Raw genomic sequence first — 14,425 nt, 5'->3', positions numbered from 1 at the left:
TTTGCCACATTCACTGCCCGTTTCTGACAAGTAAAGTCAATGGGAAAGCTGGCAGGTTCACAAAGGGCAATTCTGTGACTGTGGAATGCTGTGATCACATGGAGTTCATCTAACAACAGCACTTGCCACAATTGTTGGTGTAAATCAATGCAATCATGTGACATTGTATTTTATAACATCACTTAGTGATGGAAGTTCCCAGTTCCAATTACTATTCCTAAGCAAGGATTAGCTGCGACTATTACGTGGGTGAAAATGGCCAAATTTTAACATTTCCCCCCAAATATTAACAGCGGTTCCTCACCATCTCTTAACCACCTAACTTTTCTCAAATTCTCCCGAATTGCCCTTTTCCAGTCAGATTTGTGACTTTTGGGGAGGGACATTTTCCCACAGTTTTAAAGCTGTGAATAGCAGTGGGAGAAGCGTAGAAGGCAAACCTGCAAAATTATATTGTCTAAAAATGGATCGCTATGTATTTTTGAACTCTATATAATATCAGCAGTAATTTCGAAACAAAAACTTAGATTAAGCTTCTTACATGCTGAGAACATGGTTTTCCTCCGGGTGGAAATGCTACTGGAAAATGACGAGCTCGATGGGGTGGTACCATTTTCTTCTTTTTTAACATAGAATTCAGCCAGTGGGCAGTGATGCATCTTTTCCTTTCTTTCAAAGCCTATAATATTCACATGCACGGCAGAACATTGTTACTATAGGTCTTAATTTACCACATTTTATAATAAATACATACAATATTTTTTTAAAAGATGAACAAAATGCATTCTTGGTGCATTAAGTTTTCTGTTACAACTTCTGAATTAACACTAGGTCTGAAAGTTCAGATATGTACGCTGTAGTACATAATACCAAATGCTATATGGAATTTATTTCTTAAACTTATCTCTTGACATATGTAGTATGATTTCTTCCATTTTTTCCTTCATATTAATAACCAGTAGATAAACTGATTTACAAAAAAGCAAATGCCTTCTTCATCTAGTGCTATCAGTAAATTCATTCATCACCTTAAACATTACACTGTTGTGGCCTTTTTTTCTTTTTGCTTCAGGTCATTTTCAACTTCATTTGAAAATGAAAAGTGAAGGCACTTGCCTCACAAACATGATATAAGAACACATTATCACATTAGCTTTCATGGGCTGCAGACTCTTTCTAGAATTTCATAATAAAGCTCTAAAAATCTGGCTGTGCTCCCGAGCCTGGGACGCTGAATGCATTAGAGCTCAATTTCCTGCCTTTATTGTTAACTAGCCAAATATCTCAATTGCTATACCTATTTATTTTTGATAAATATTTTTACTTATTATTTTAAAATATTTTTATTGTTTTAACTGTACATTTTTTTTAATTGTAAGCCTTGTAGAAGTTGAATGAATAAAAATTCAGTTCAAAAACACCTCCATTATTATTGTTTTGTATTGTGAAATAATATAGAGAAAGAGAGAAACCCACTACTTTTTTTTTGTTAACTGCTTTTCATTTTTCTTCTTTATTTCAAGAGTACTTAAGTCTGCACTCAGCACATTTGTCTTCAAGTGATTCATTTTATTTACTTGGATCCCGCCTTTATAGCTTTCATAGGTAAGACAGGACTAGAACTCTTGGGTCTCCTAGTTTCTAGCCTAGTACCTTAACTCTAGACCATACTGATTCCCATGCATTGTGGGAAAATATGTTGTTTAGAAAAATTGCAGGCACATATCATGCCTTATTCCCCTCATATCTGAGCCTTCTCTCCAGAGTTAGCATAGCAGAGTTACCAATAAAGCTGCAAGCCTGAAACAGGTGCAGGAGGAGAGTGGAGGAGAAGGGTGTCTTGGAACAACCAGCAAACAATGTAAAGTTCTCTCTGCTATACAGTAATCACACATGATTAGCCAGTAATTCAAGCCACATTTTTTTCCTAACATTGGCAGACATCAAATACTAATACAAGCAGCAGAAAAAAATTCCTAGATTTAATTTGGATTTATTTTAATTTGGTTTATTTTGCTCTTGAACCAATGAGACCCTGATTTGTTTTGTTTTTGAGCCAATGAACAACTTCCTAGTTAAACTTTCTGGAAGAAAAGGGCAATATATTAAGCTTCAAACTTCAAGATCTCATGGTTTGGAGAGTTACATATTAATTGTATAGACTCTCTGCTACTGATAATAAAAGACTATATATACTATATTTTAAAAATGTAGAAAGATTTTTACCTTGACTAGAAATTATATATGGTATTTTGTCATACCTGTGCATACATATTACTAAGTTGACTTTCACAAAGAAGATGTGTACATCGGCTTGTAAGTGTAGGATCAACTGTACCACCATGAGTCTGGATTACCTAAAATAAAAATTAAGAAAATTTAAAAGACATGTCAGTCTAACATAATAAATATAGAAATGTTTGAAGCTACCCAGTCAGTAGGAAAAAAACCCTAAAGCAATAAGATGAAATACTGCATCTTTTGGTGAAAACAAGTATATCTTGGATATTGATAAACATATTTTATTAGAATTCATTTGTTACAAAGAAACTATTGTAAATTTATTTTTAAAAATAGGTTAATTTGATTTTTCATTAAAAATGTACTTAGAAATTCTGATTAGAAAAATATTCACAAATAGAACTTATATTCACCCTTTTCCAAGTTGCCAACAGTTGTTTATCAGACATGTGTTCAGGGTAATCAGCAATTGCAAAGACGCAACCCAGTAAGAAATATTCTTCAGGAACTGAAAAAAATAATGCAGTTGAAATTAATCTAAAATACTTTTTTCTCTTAAATTGTAATTAATGCAATCATCTTCAATGGTATGTACATGTAAGACTTGGCTCCTTCCAAACCAATCAAACTGATCAATACTGAGATGCAGATCCCTGGTCTTTACTTGTCTTTCACAAGCTTCTTGCTAAGTGTATGCAAAGCATTTCAATTCCCAAATAGTCATTTCAAAGATTCCAAGACTGAAAGAAAGTTCAACCTTGAGAATTTTGTTTCAAGATAAGAACAAATTACATTGTCTTGCTCTATATTTTGACCAATATTATCCCAAAGTTCCCAAAGTTCCAACAGCCATTAGTCTGCTGCTTTGTGATTTGCACACTGCATCCCGTCATCCACTAGCTTAGCAGACAGCAGCAGAAACCAGTTGTGTCCTTATAGCTGTTAGTTTAGAATGAAACGGAAAATGTGGGAATGGATTGTTGAGAAAGGAGTCCCATGAGGCAGAGGTTAAGCATATCTACCAATCTGGTACTGCTATAAAAGAAAGTTGCAATCCATGTGAATGTGTGGACTGAATGCTTTGAGAGGACACGATCTGACAAATATACCCCATATTAAAAAAAAACTGACAGAGGGAAACATATTGAATTCAAATGCTAATTGTATTCAAAATTTAACCATGCAACTGAGTATTTTGGTTTTTTTCTAGTGGTCTAGTATGAAGTTAGGTAGGTTAGAAATTCATTTCTAGGTCAATCCAATTGGTGACACTTAAAGAACTGAACAGAAGTCCATAATCTTCAAAGCAGTCTTTTAAACATTTTATCTATGTGCAAAAACTTCCTCAGGGTAGGAGATATCCTTGATTTCTTTGGTATCTCATTTATAATGGCTTACATAGCACACTCTTTTTAAAACTCCTGCTTATCTACTAACATGACTTCCTTCTTTCAGAAATCCACTGAATGGGAAAGGGCTTGCCTTGCTGACAGCTGTTTGTACTGGCTACGAATACTGTGCATACTAATATATTTGTATCAACTCTAGATGATTTACTAATAACCAATAATTTAACAACCAGAAATATTTTTTTCTCATTTTAAACAATTTTTCTTCGATGTGCAAGAACAAAGTAGATCAATCACTAATCTATCTCACAGGGTTGATCTTTGGGAAAACATGGGAGGAAACATTAAGTATGCCACCTTGAAACGCTGTATTAAGTCAGGATGCATATAACTAATTAACCTACCTTCTACAGATGGGTCATGCCCAAACAGTTGATATTGCTGCAATTGTTGCTGCTGGGGATTGTGTGGTGCCTGAATTGAAACTTGATGGTGTAGCGTCTGAGATGTTGGAGTCAAGTGTTGTGATGTCTGATTTTGCATTTGCTGCTGCTGCTGCTGCATTCGTTGTAAGTGCTGCTGCTGAAGTTGTTGCTGCTGAAGTTGCTGTTGCTGCAGGTGCTGAAGGTTTTGCTGCTGAAGCTGCAATTGCTGCTGCTGCAAGTGCTGCTGTTGCAATCGATGCAACTGCTGCTGCTGAAACGGCATTGGTTGTGGAGGGCGATGCATTTGTTGCTGGGAATGTACCAGTTGGGAAGGAAAGGGGAGCTGCTGCTGCTGCTGCTGTTGCGGAAACTGGTGCTGATGGACTTGTTGCTGAGGGGCAAACTGATGAGGCTGCTGTGAGAAAGGCGATTGGGGAATCTGAGCCTGTGGTGGCTGGGACTGCTGCTGCAACTGCAGGAGCTGCTGGGTTTGGAGATGCAAGAGATGGTGATGCTGCTGCGGAGGTGGCTGCACTAGGCGTGGCTCCGGAGTCAGCTTGACCTGGCTAAGCAGGACCGCACTGGAGTGTCCCTGTTGGCTATGGTTTATCTGTGGCTCCAAAGTTTTTGTAGGTGCTGAAAGTGACTGCAAGATCTAGAAAAGAAAATGGACACTTTATTATAGTTGTTCTATTTTTCCCCCCTAACGCTTCTTCTGGGTAAAAGCTATCAAGACTATTCTGAATGAATCAAATAATAAAAAATATAAAAACTAAAAGTTAGCCTGTGTTAAAAATATTTAAAGTACATTAAAGGCAAAATGAAAGCAAAACACTGTAGCATGTTTTCAAAAGCTGAGCATGGGGAACATTATAAACAAAGCGCATCACTCCCATAAGTTTGACAAAGTCATATTACTGTCCAGAGGACTTTCCTTAAGATCTTAGTAAACAACTAGACATGTAATGAAATAAACATTTCCTTAGTTTATTAGATATTGAGATAGACCAATATTTGGAGTTTAATCTGAAAAGTAATTTGTACCAGTGAGACCTGCAATATTGCTGTAGAAATGTTTTCTTGATACCATCCCTTAGTTAACCGCATGGCTTTAAGTCTGAAGGCTCTTAAAGAGGTGCCTTAATTAGGCTGTAGATAATTGCTTCCAGTTAACTCAGACTTCAAAAATGTTACAAACAGTTCACTAAAACACAGATATGCAAATACAATTCTTCCTAGAACTACCATGTAAAAATCCAAGACTGGGTAGAGAAGAAAAATGCAATCTTATATTACCTGACTTTCAGAAAACATCCTATATTTTAATAACAAAACAAACATATTTTCCTCTTCAAAATGTTCCTTTTATTTCTGAAGTTCATAGACAAGTTAGGATCCTTATGTATTCAAAAAATACAGGATGATCAAGGTCTAAGAGCTCCAAATAGAAAATAACCAACAACAAAATTTTCAATATGACAGGTGACAAATGTGTTTGCAGTTCTGCATGCATTACTTTAGGGAAGTCACAACTACTGAATTAGAATTAAGTTCAAAAGTGCTCATTTTCAAATAATATTTTATCAACTTATATATTAAAAGTACTTACATGTGCTACATTTGATTGTCTATTAACCTGCTGAATATCAGCATTATTGGTAATATTTCTTAGTGTCCGGACTGCAGGACTCCATGTTGCCATCATTTCTGGATGTCCAGAACTTTGGGGAGTTTGTACTGAAGCCATTATATTACTTCTGATATCAGGGGACAAAATATTGCCTGGGACAGGTGGGACATTGGCACACAAATTAATCAATCCAGAGTCCTTGCCTGGAGTCAATGTGTGTTTTCTGGCAACAGTCTGTGGAACTTCAGCCGTGGTCCAGTTCAAATTTCTTTCATGCTTTTCAGGAGAGGAATCTGATGAATCATCAAACATAAGTTCCCCTTTGTTTTTGTCAGCATCAACAGACTTAGGAGAAAAAGTTCGATTGCCCAAAGGAGACCCTTCTCGAGAAGATGATGGACTTGATAACTTTTCATCAGTGCTCCCTTCATTTTGGGAATCCTGTTCTTCATTTTCTTCTTCCTCCTCCTCCTCTTCCTCTTCTTCTTCATATATTATTAAGCGAGGGTGATAGGGAACCTCATCTTTTTTGGTTTTATCAGATATAGAATCTAGAATCCAGTCAGGTGTCACAATTTTAATGTTCTCTCGTTTACTGGCACATTCGTATTTTTCCTGGAAAGGACAAAAATGTTGTTGATAGGTGAAACTTACTTACTCTGTAGTTGCTCAACTGGCTGCTCCTAGGTATCTCAGCTGAATTCATAATGCTGGTTATTACTTACCAAGCCCTACAAGGCACAGCATCAAACTATATCAGGGAACCCTTTCCTGTCCATCCTATGATGTAATCTAGAGAGGACCTGTTTAGAATGTCACCTTCTCAAAAGGTGAGAGGAACATGTATGAGAAACGAGATGTCCTTGGTCAAAGGCCTAATGCAGGGGTGTCAAACTGGTGGCCTGTGGGCCGGATGCATCATGCGCAAGCCATGCCCACCCTGGTTCCGCAAAGGCAATAAACATCCCAATATGTCATGTGATGCAATTAAGTTTAACATCTAGGGCCTAATGTTATGGAATAAATTGACATCATAATTGTGTCCAGTTTGCTCGCTTCTGACATTCCAAGGAGTGTTAAAAATACTTATTTTTCAACGGCCAATCAATTGCTAATCTGGTTATTACTAGTGGCTAATTAGGTTTTTTTTAATGCTACTTTAATGGGAGTTATGATCTGGGGGAATGCCTTGATTTATGCAGATGTTTTTACTTTATAAATAATTACCCAAAGCCTACACCTACTCCTACTTTGGAGTAGGAGACATAATTGAAATGGAACTGTGTGGTAATTAATTAACAAAAATAAATAAATAGATGGTAAAATCTGTGGCATTTGAATTATGCAACATTGAGTCCTTCTTTAGAAAATAACAGGAAATCCAGTCCTGTTACTGTTTTCACCTCCTTCATCTCTCCTTTTCCACATAGAGCAAACCTCATACCCTTCTAGCACTGATGGTGTTACCCAGCTGGGTAATGAAATGTCTGCAAGAAAACAACCAAGCTCAGAAAGCACAAAAGCACAAAAAGCAGTTCAATCCTGAGGTATTCTAACTGATTCTCTTCTATCGGTAACACCTATTTTAGCTGTAACACCAATTATTTGAAAATAACATAAGCATAAACATAATATTAGCATAATTCATAATCATTCATCAGAATATTCTATCAGTCCCCAAAACACTATTTTTGCCTAGTAACATCTCAGTCAAATTTCTTTTGATTTCCTCAAAAGTATGAAATGACTTCCATATTAATCTACTTGGTAACACACTTACAAGACTCAAATTATATTGACCTGTATTCCGTATACTAAAACAACATTAAAATGCATTAAAATTCTTACCCCTTTTGCTTCAGGCACAATCAAATGAGTACATTTTTTATTGAGGATCAAACGGCAATCCCCACCATAAAATGTAATCAAGGCCCACAACATATTCCGGTCTTCAGAGGAAACCTACCAAAAAAGGTAAGGTCCTTTAGTAGAAAATATTTTGAATTGTATATTATATCATTTAGCCATTTTGGAAAATATTTTACCTGAGACAGACAAGCAACAACTCCAAAAAAGATCTGACAGGATTCTGGGGAAAAGCCATTTACTCTGAGAAAATTAAGTCAAGGAAATAACATAAATAAAATGTAAAATATATTTTACAAATAAAAATATACAAATGAAAATATTCCCCAAACTTCACAAGAAACTATGGATAATTTTGTGCATACCATGTTTTCTAAAAAGAGAGATCAGAAATAAAATCTAGCATTATGCAATCAACAGAGGAAATGATTGATAGATAGACAGACAGACAGACAAACAGACAGGTGATCTTTATTGTCATTTTTTTCCCCTGTGGGCACAATGTCACATATTAAAAATGACATTTAGTTGCTTCCTCTCAAAGTGTATATATACATAACACATTTAAAACATACTATATACAACATATGTATAGACTTACACCCTTATATATAAGTAATATATAAATGAACTCAGTAAATTGATATTACAATCCTTATTCTGCTACAAAATTATCAGATATATCTGAGTGAATACTTTGTCTTATAAATAAACAGGATGCTTTTTGAAAGTGTATCCCACAGAACCCATAATATATATGTTTTGCAGCCTTTGTTTCCAATTATTTTAAGTATCAGGTTCAAACTATCTCACAAAATCATGGTTTTAAGAACTGTATTGTTAACATATATAAACTTGTATTTATGCAAAATGTTAAATTTGAGGGATATAAAAAATATCTACGTCTATAGAGAGAAAATGGTAATCTTAAGCTATGCAGTTAACATCACATTTTCTTTGAAACATTAAATATAGCTTTGTAGAGAAAAGGAGAAAAAGTGGCCATTGGGGACAGAATTGGTGCAAATAGAAGATATCAAAAGGGAAACAATGCTCAATTTCAACCGTAACATATTTGTATTAGGCGTCCTAAAACATGTCCTTGAAATTAACTTCATGGACACATTATTCTTGGCAGTATTACTAAAATGGTTTTTCTACTAAATAGCCTTTGTATTTCCTGGAAATATCCTATCTAACTACCAACTAGACTTAAAATGTTTCCTTTCCAAATCCAAACAAGGTTGGCCAGATGTCGTCCCTACTGACACATAGACCTTAATCAATAATTAAAATATTTATTAAAGCTATTAAACATTTGATTTTTCCAGAAAAAGAAGGAAATATATTCCTTTTTTACTATGAGCATAAAAAGATTCATATTAATAATATTAGGGGGAAATAAACATATAATAGGTAAGAAGTCTGAAAAACATAGTTATAGAATAATTATTAGAGATGTACATGAGACTGTAAATTATAATTTAGCAAATTCGTAATGTATAATCTCTACAAGATTAGAGAAATTAATTAATTCTGAAAAGAAAATGTCATAAGACAAGTTAGACAAAAATTAATAAGGAACAACAATCCAATACAATTTGTTTCACATATATACAATTTACTTACAGTAGATCAGACTAATAGGACAATGTAATTTCAAAATACTTTCTCTCAAATATTTTAAAGGACTAGCAAAGAAAGAAAAAAGAATTATTCCAATTAAGTGGACCTTGCAAGAGCATTAAAATGTAGGATGACCTTCCTTTAATTAATTCTCTGAAACAATTTCATGTCTAGCTAAAAAGCAAGTTATATTTAAAAAAATCAAATAAGTATTATATAATTCTGTTAACAGTTTCACTGGAAAGGATACGGCAGAAGAGCTCCACACTGAACTGACAAAGTCACCCAGGAAGGCTAGAATAGGTTTTTAAAAAATAATCTAATAAGTGTCAATGAATAAATATTTATATATCTGAGAATAGCCTTTGAATTATAAACATATGGTAAGCATACACACTCATCTGGTTATCCTTCATTCATCAGATATAATTGTTGGGGGTAATATGCTGACTCTGTAAATCGCTTAGAGAGGACTATAAAGCAATGTGAAGGGGTGTATAAGGCTATTGCTATTAAACTACCTTATCAAGCAAAAGGATCATGTATTTCTGTACTGTCTATGACTTGTCATTTGGCAACAGCTCTATGTGTTTTCAGACAATTTCTCCCAGGCCTATCTGTAGATAAAAAATATCGAATAGGAATCCTCTACATATATAAAATTAATAATCTGTGGCTTTTACCTTCATATTAGTATTCTGAACTATGCTGATCTATGATTATAATAAAATTGATGTATTGTTAAGGTTCCAAATATTGATAGAATTTGTTGTTATTGAAACGTATGATAACTTGTACAAGGCAACAGTAAGGACATTTCTTTTACAAATACTTTCATCAAACATTTATACCCTCCTTAGCCAGCCAGATAACAGAGATTACGGTAATTCTGATTCCAATAATCTAGGTTTTGTTGGTGTCAGTAATTTGAGCTGAGGCATTAATTTGCTGTTTACCAGTATGCTCATAATGCACACAACACAGCGCCCAAAGTGATGGACTTAGGTCTTTTCTTCCTTCCCAACACACACAAAAAGCATTTCTTTGCATGCAACGCTAGAAACATTAAGTTCTGTATCAAAATGTTAATTGTACTAAAAGCAATAGTTATTATGCTCTAAATATTTACTTTTACTACTGGAAGATCAAACACTTCACGAGATTCACCAACTTCTGGATTATCCCCATCTTCTGAAATGATGTGTGATGCTAGAGCATTATAGGAAACTTCCTTTGCCTTCCCATCTTTCAGAAGCTGAATAACCTATAACATGAAAGTGAAATGTTATTCTTTTCAATTTCAGAAAAATGCTGGTGTACAACAAATTACATTTTCCCAGACATACAGTACATACATTCATACTAACATTATCCTTTCCCAGAGAAGGCACCAATTACAATAAAGACAAATTATAAAGTTGTTTCTGGACATCAGTGAGCGACAGAAGACATCTAGTTTGTGTTCATGGCTGAACCAATGAGCTGTTCCCCTAGTTGCTGCAGAAAAAGGCTATCACTTCCTAGGTCTTTGTTTTTTAAGTTTGTTGGTGGGGAACAGGAAGGGGAAGAAAGCCACTAATCTATCCTATCAACTCTATTCCTTCTCATGTGATCATGTGGAAGGGAATTAAAACAGAAATAAATGAGAGCTCTTGAAACCAATTGGGGGGTCTTATTGCCAGAAACTGAATAAAAAAACTTCTCTCATTACCGATAGTTCATGACATGATTGATCAGGGAAGTTTAATCCTTGAAGACCTCTAGGGCTCTTTGGGATAACATTTAAGTGTCCAATCACACTGCTGACCTGCTGGTTTCCCCCCAATATATTTAAGCATGTTGTATAAATACCACTCATTTCATTAAAACTGGGCTACCTGAAGCTTTCCTTGAAAAATTCAGTTCTTGCTCTCTAGGCATAATAAACACATAGTTGGCCAAGGCAGCAATAAATAAAATGTAAGATAATAAAAAATGAAATGTAGCACAATAAGAAAGTTTTACTTTTACCATCTTTCCCCTGGATGTAAGTATTGCATGAAAGATGCTTGAATTCCACATTTATTCCATTAAAAACAATTATGTATTCAATACATCCAATATTCTATAAACGTTCCTAGTTCTCTAAGAACTTCCCTCCTTCTGCTTATGCCACATAGAATTGTATAAGATAATTTGGTCATCTGTTGAAAAAATGCTAGGAAAAGAATATAATTCTTTGTTGCACTAAACTCATTTTATTTTTCATCAAGTAAATTGCCTCTGAACACATCATTTACATGTTGAAAGGCAGAAATTTTGAAATAAAATGAAAAGCCAGAAAAACTCCTAAGTTAGCTCAATTCTTGCAAAGCATTTTATTATAAAAACAATCTTAAATTACACATGTTCCCTAGCTCATTTTATTTTATTTCATTTATATAAAGAGTTTTAGTGCAAAACTACTCATAATTCATTGTTATTTCAAAGCTTAGGAAACTATTATTTTTGACCTTGGTTTCAGCAAGATCTTGTTTTTCCAAGTCTGGACATCACAGAAAATTATGTTTACTTCAAAAATGATATTTCATTAGGGGAGGAGGAAAAGAGTAAGTATCCTGAATGAAGTGTTAAATTGCAATCATTTTATTTCTCAGATCCACATTCATAACATTGGAATGATTTAAAAAAATAGAAGTTTCAGAACACAAAAAGCAAAACTGATTTAGTATGTGTGGGGTCCATGGTGCTCCATTGTGTTTGGTTGTTTTCCTGAAAATGGGTAACGAAATGTCTGCAAGAAAAGAACCAGGTTCAGAGAGCACCAAGGACTCTCCCCCACTTCAACCCTAAGCTACAAATATTCTCTGCTATTGGTGCCACATACAGGTGATTTGATGAGTCCGTAGGTATCATTACAGAGAAGCATTTTAGGCAGAGCATCTCTTCCGGGATGTTTTTAAAGCTTTTATAATCTTGCCTACAGCCTGTGATCGCCTAGTGGTCTCTCATCTAAAAGCTAACCATGTCCTCCTTCCCAATCAACATCAGCTAACTGCCACAGGGCCATCTTCCACATCAAGAGGAGGCCGTTAGTCTTGTCGGGTTGGATGGCTTGATGTGCCTAACGGCTCTCCCCACTGACAGAAGGAGACTTCCCTGCACGCAGAAAACGATCAACTCAGGAAACGAAGATTCGACGCTATGTTTTCCTTATGCTTAACAGGTAGGAGCTGTTTCCTTAGAAGAGGAAAAATGAGGGGGAGGTCCCTTTTTGTCCACCCTGGGTGGAAGGAGCCTTTTCCTCCCTCAGATATAATCTTAAAGCAGCCCCTTGAGAGAGGTCTGCGCTCCCCCCTCCCCACCCACTCCCGCACTCCGGGGAGGAGAGAGAGAGAGGGAAGCCAGTTGTTAAAGGCTCATTCGCGAGCGGGTGAGAGAGGGGAGGAAACGGCAAGAGAGAAGGGGAGCGCCAGAGGCCTAGTCGGGGCCGCTCCCGCGCGGGGACTGAAAACAGCGCCGTCGCCGCCGGGAAGGAAAGACCACCCGACCCTCAGCTGACGGCAAAAGCTGCCCCTAGCCCTGCTTTCCCCACCTCAGTCCAGGCCGTGGCAGAGGCCTCCCCGCTTTCAGACAGGACTTGACTGACAAGAGGAGGAGGTCGGGTCACCCACACCGGACGCGGCGAACGCAGTTAACGGCCGTCGACGGAGATCTCCCTGCCCCTCCCCCTCCCCCTCCCGCGAGGGGCTACAATGATCCCCTGTCCCGCTCTCCTGAGAGGCCTCGCAAGGGCGCATGCGCCAACCCCAGCCGCACGAGCCGCTGTCATCCTAACCGACTTGAGTGGGGGGGGGGAGGACGATCGGCAGAACGACCCCAGGAACCCAAAGGCGGAAGAGCGCGCCTCCCTCCGCGGAAACGTCCCCGCAGGTACCTTGGGGTCGATGTCTCCCACCACGAAGAACTTGACATCTTTGAACATCTCCTCGGGGACTTTCAGCACCTCCTGGTCTTCCTCCTTCGACATGATCCCGTCCAGCGATGCAGCCGCTTCGGCTTCCCAGCGCGATGATTCAAGAACCCCCGTCAAGCCCGGGATCTCCCTGTGTGCTGCCCCACTCGGCGCCCAGGCAGCCGCCGAACCGTGGTAGTGGAGCGCGCGCTTTCGAATAGACCATCTCTGGCAAGGGGGGGACGGGGAAGCAGGAGGGTGGGGAGCGGGAGCTTCCGTCCGCTTGGGGCGTCTCGCAAGCCGCTTCCTATCTCTACTCTGAATGTGACAGAGTCTGTATTGATAAACTTGAAGATCCGCTAAAGGCAGGTTTGGTTTGCCAATCGAGAGGCACCCGTCCTCCCCTTAGGGATCGACATAATGGGCTCACCCCAATCTCCGCCTACTAACAAACAAGCGGTAGGAATGCCAAGTTGCAGGCTCCGCCTACTGTTACCTCGCCGTCTGTTTTTAGCTCCGCCTACCATTTTTCTCCCGCCGGCGGAGAGTTATTGATACTTTTTTGCAATCTTAAATCACGGGCATGAATCAAAAGTTTTAAAAGAAACCGAAATAAAATATTGAGTGCAGTGAAGACTTAATGCGATCCTTCCTGGAGAATTATAATATAACTGGAAGTCTATTAAAAAGGATGGAGTGGGAATAAAACCTTCATGCATTTTTCCTAATTTGTATAATTAGGATTGAAGATGGTCATTGTGAGTGGGCTCTGCAATTTAATCATCCCCAAATCTGCTCCTACTTGACTTTCCAGTTCCAAGAAAGTAATTTTTGCCAGCAAGATGCTGAATCCAAATACTCGATTTAATGGTCATTTAATGGCTCTTTGAAATTCTGAAGGACCCCAGAATGGATCCTTAATGGCTGTAAAGCACTTCTGGCCATTATAAAATATGCCACACGCCCACGTGCGCATTGTACACACACACACACACACACACACACACACACACACACACACACACCAGAGAGAGAGAGAGAGAGAGACTCCAGGTCTCTTTTTCAGCAATTGGCAATTGGCTCATTTTTATGATCAGTTGTAGCATCCTGCAGCCACATAACCATGATTTGTGGCTTTCTGCTAGTTTCTGACAATAATGCCCATTCGCAATAATGGATTTGCACTTAATAATTGCTTAGTGGCCATCGCAAAAATTATATAATTGAGTCTGATCCCCTGGGTGCCTCAGTTTATAATGATAACACCTTATGGCCAGGAATCTGCTCCTAATTCTGGCCCTAAATTGAGATTATTTGTACTGTAGTCTGCATATATTGATTATTAGGAACCCCA

The 14,425-nt window shown here is 37.5% G+C and overlaps 1 protein-coding gene across 6 annotated transcripts in view; it reads right to left on the bottom strand.

Moving 5' to 3' along the window:
* PAXIP1 (PAX interacting protein 1) overlaps window positions 1–13,308 on the bottom strand; it is a 31,387-nt gene extending 18,079 nt beyond the window's left edge. Inside the window, exons 1-10 of one of the 6 annotated variants that reach the window (XR_005557321.1) lie at window positions 13,054–13,308; window positions 10,267–10,401; window positions 9,388–9,431; window positions 7,691–7,754; window positions 7,494–7,607; window positions 5,625–6,260; window positions 3,995–4,670; window positions 2,655–2,749; window positions 2,262–2,357; window positions 542–679 (exon numbers count right to left, since the gene is read on the bottom strand). Coding sequence is in view for 2 of the 6 variants with exons in the window: in XM_039348633.1 (XP_039204567.1) it covers window positions 542–679; window positions 2,262–2,357; window positions 2,655–2,749; window positions 3,995–4,670; window positions 5,625–6,260; window positions 7,494–7,607; window positions 7,691–7,754; window positions 9,388–9,431; window positions 10,267–10,401; window positions 13,054–13,146 (2,091 nt within the window). In the remaining 4 variants the exon portion in view is untranslated. Of the gene's footprint in view, window positions 1–541; window positions 680–2,261; window positions 2,358–2,654; window positions 2,750–3,994; window positions 4,671–5,624; window positions 6,261–7,493; window positions 7,608–7,690; window positions 7,755–9,387; window positions 9,432–10,266; window positions 10,402–12,711; window positions 12,964–13,053 lie in introns of those variants that run through there. The other 5 variants (XR_005557320.1, XR_005557322.1, XR_005557323.1 and 2 more) reach the window with 5 other exon arrangements.
* Between the last annotated feature and the right edge of the window lie 1,117 nt (window positions 13,309–14,425).

This window comes from Crotalus tigris, unplaced genomic scaffold (genome assembly GCF_016545835.1).
Source record: "Crotalus tigris isolate CLP2741 ecotype Arizona unplaced genomic scaffold, ASM1654583v1 scf7180000018165.1400786, whole genome shotgun sequence".
Taxonomy (NCBI): Eukaryota; Metazoa; Chordata; class Lepidosauria; order Squamata; family Viperidae; genus Crotalus; species Crotalus tigris.
Note: the sequence above shows the minus strand (reverse complement) of the source record. Positions and strands in the feature narration are given on the sequence as shown.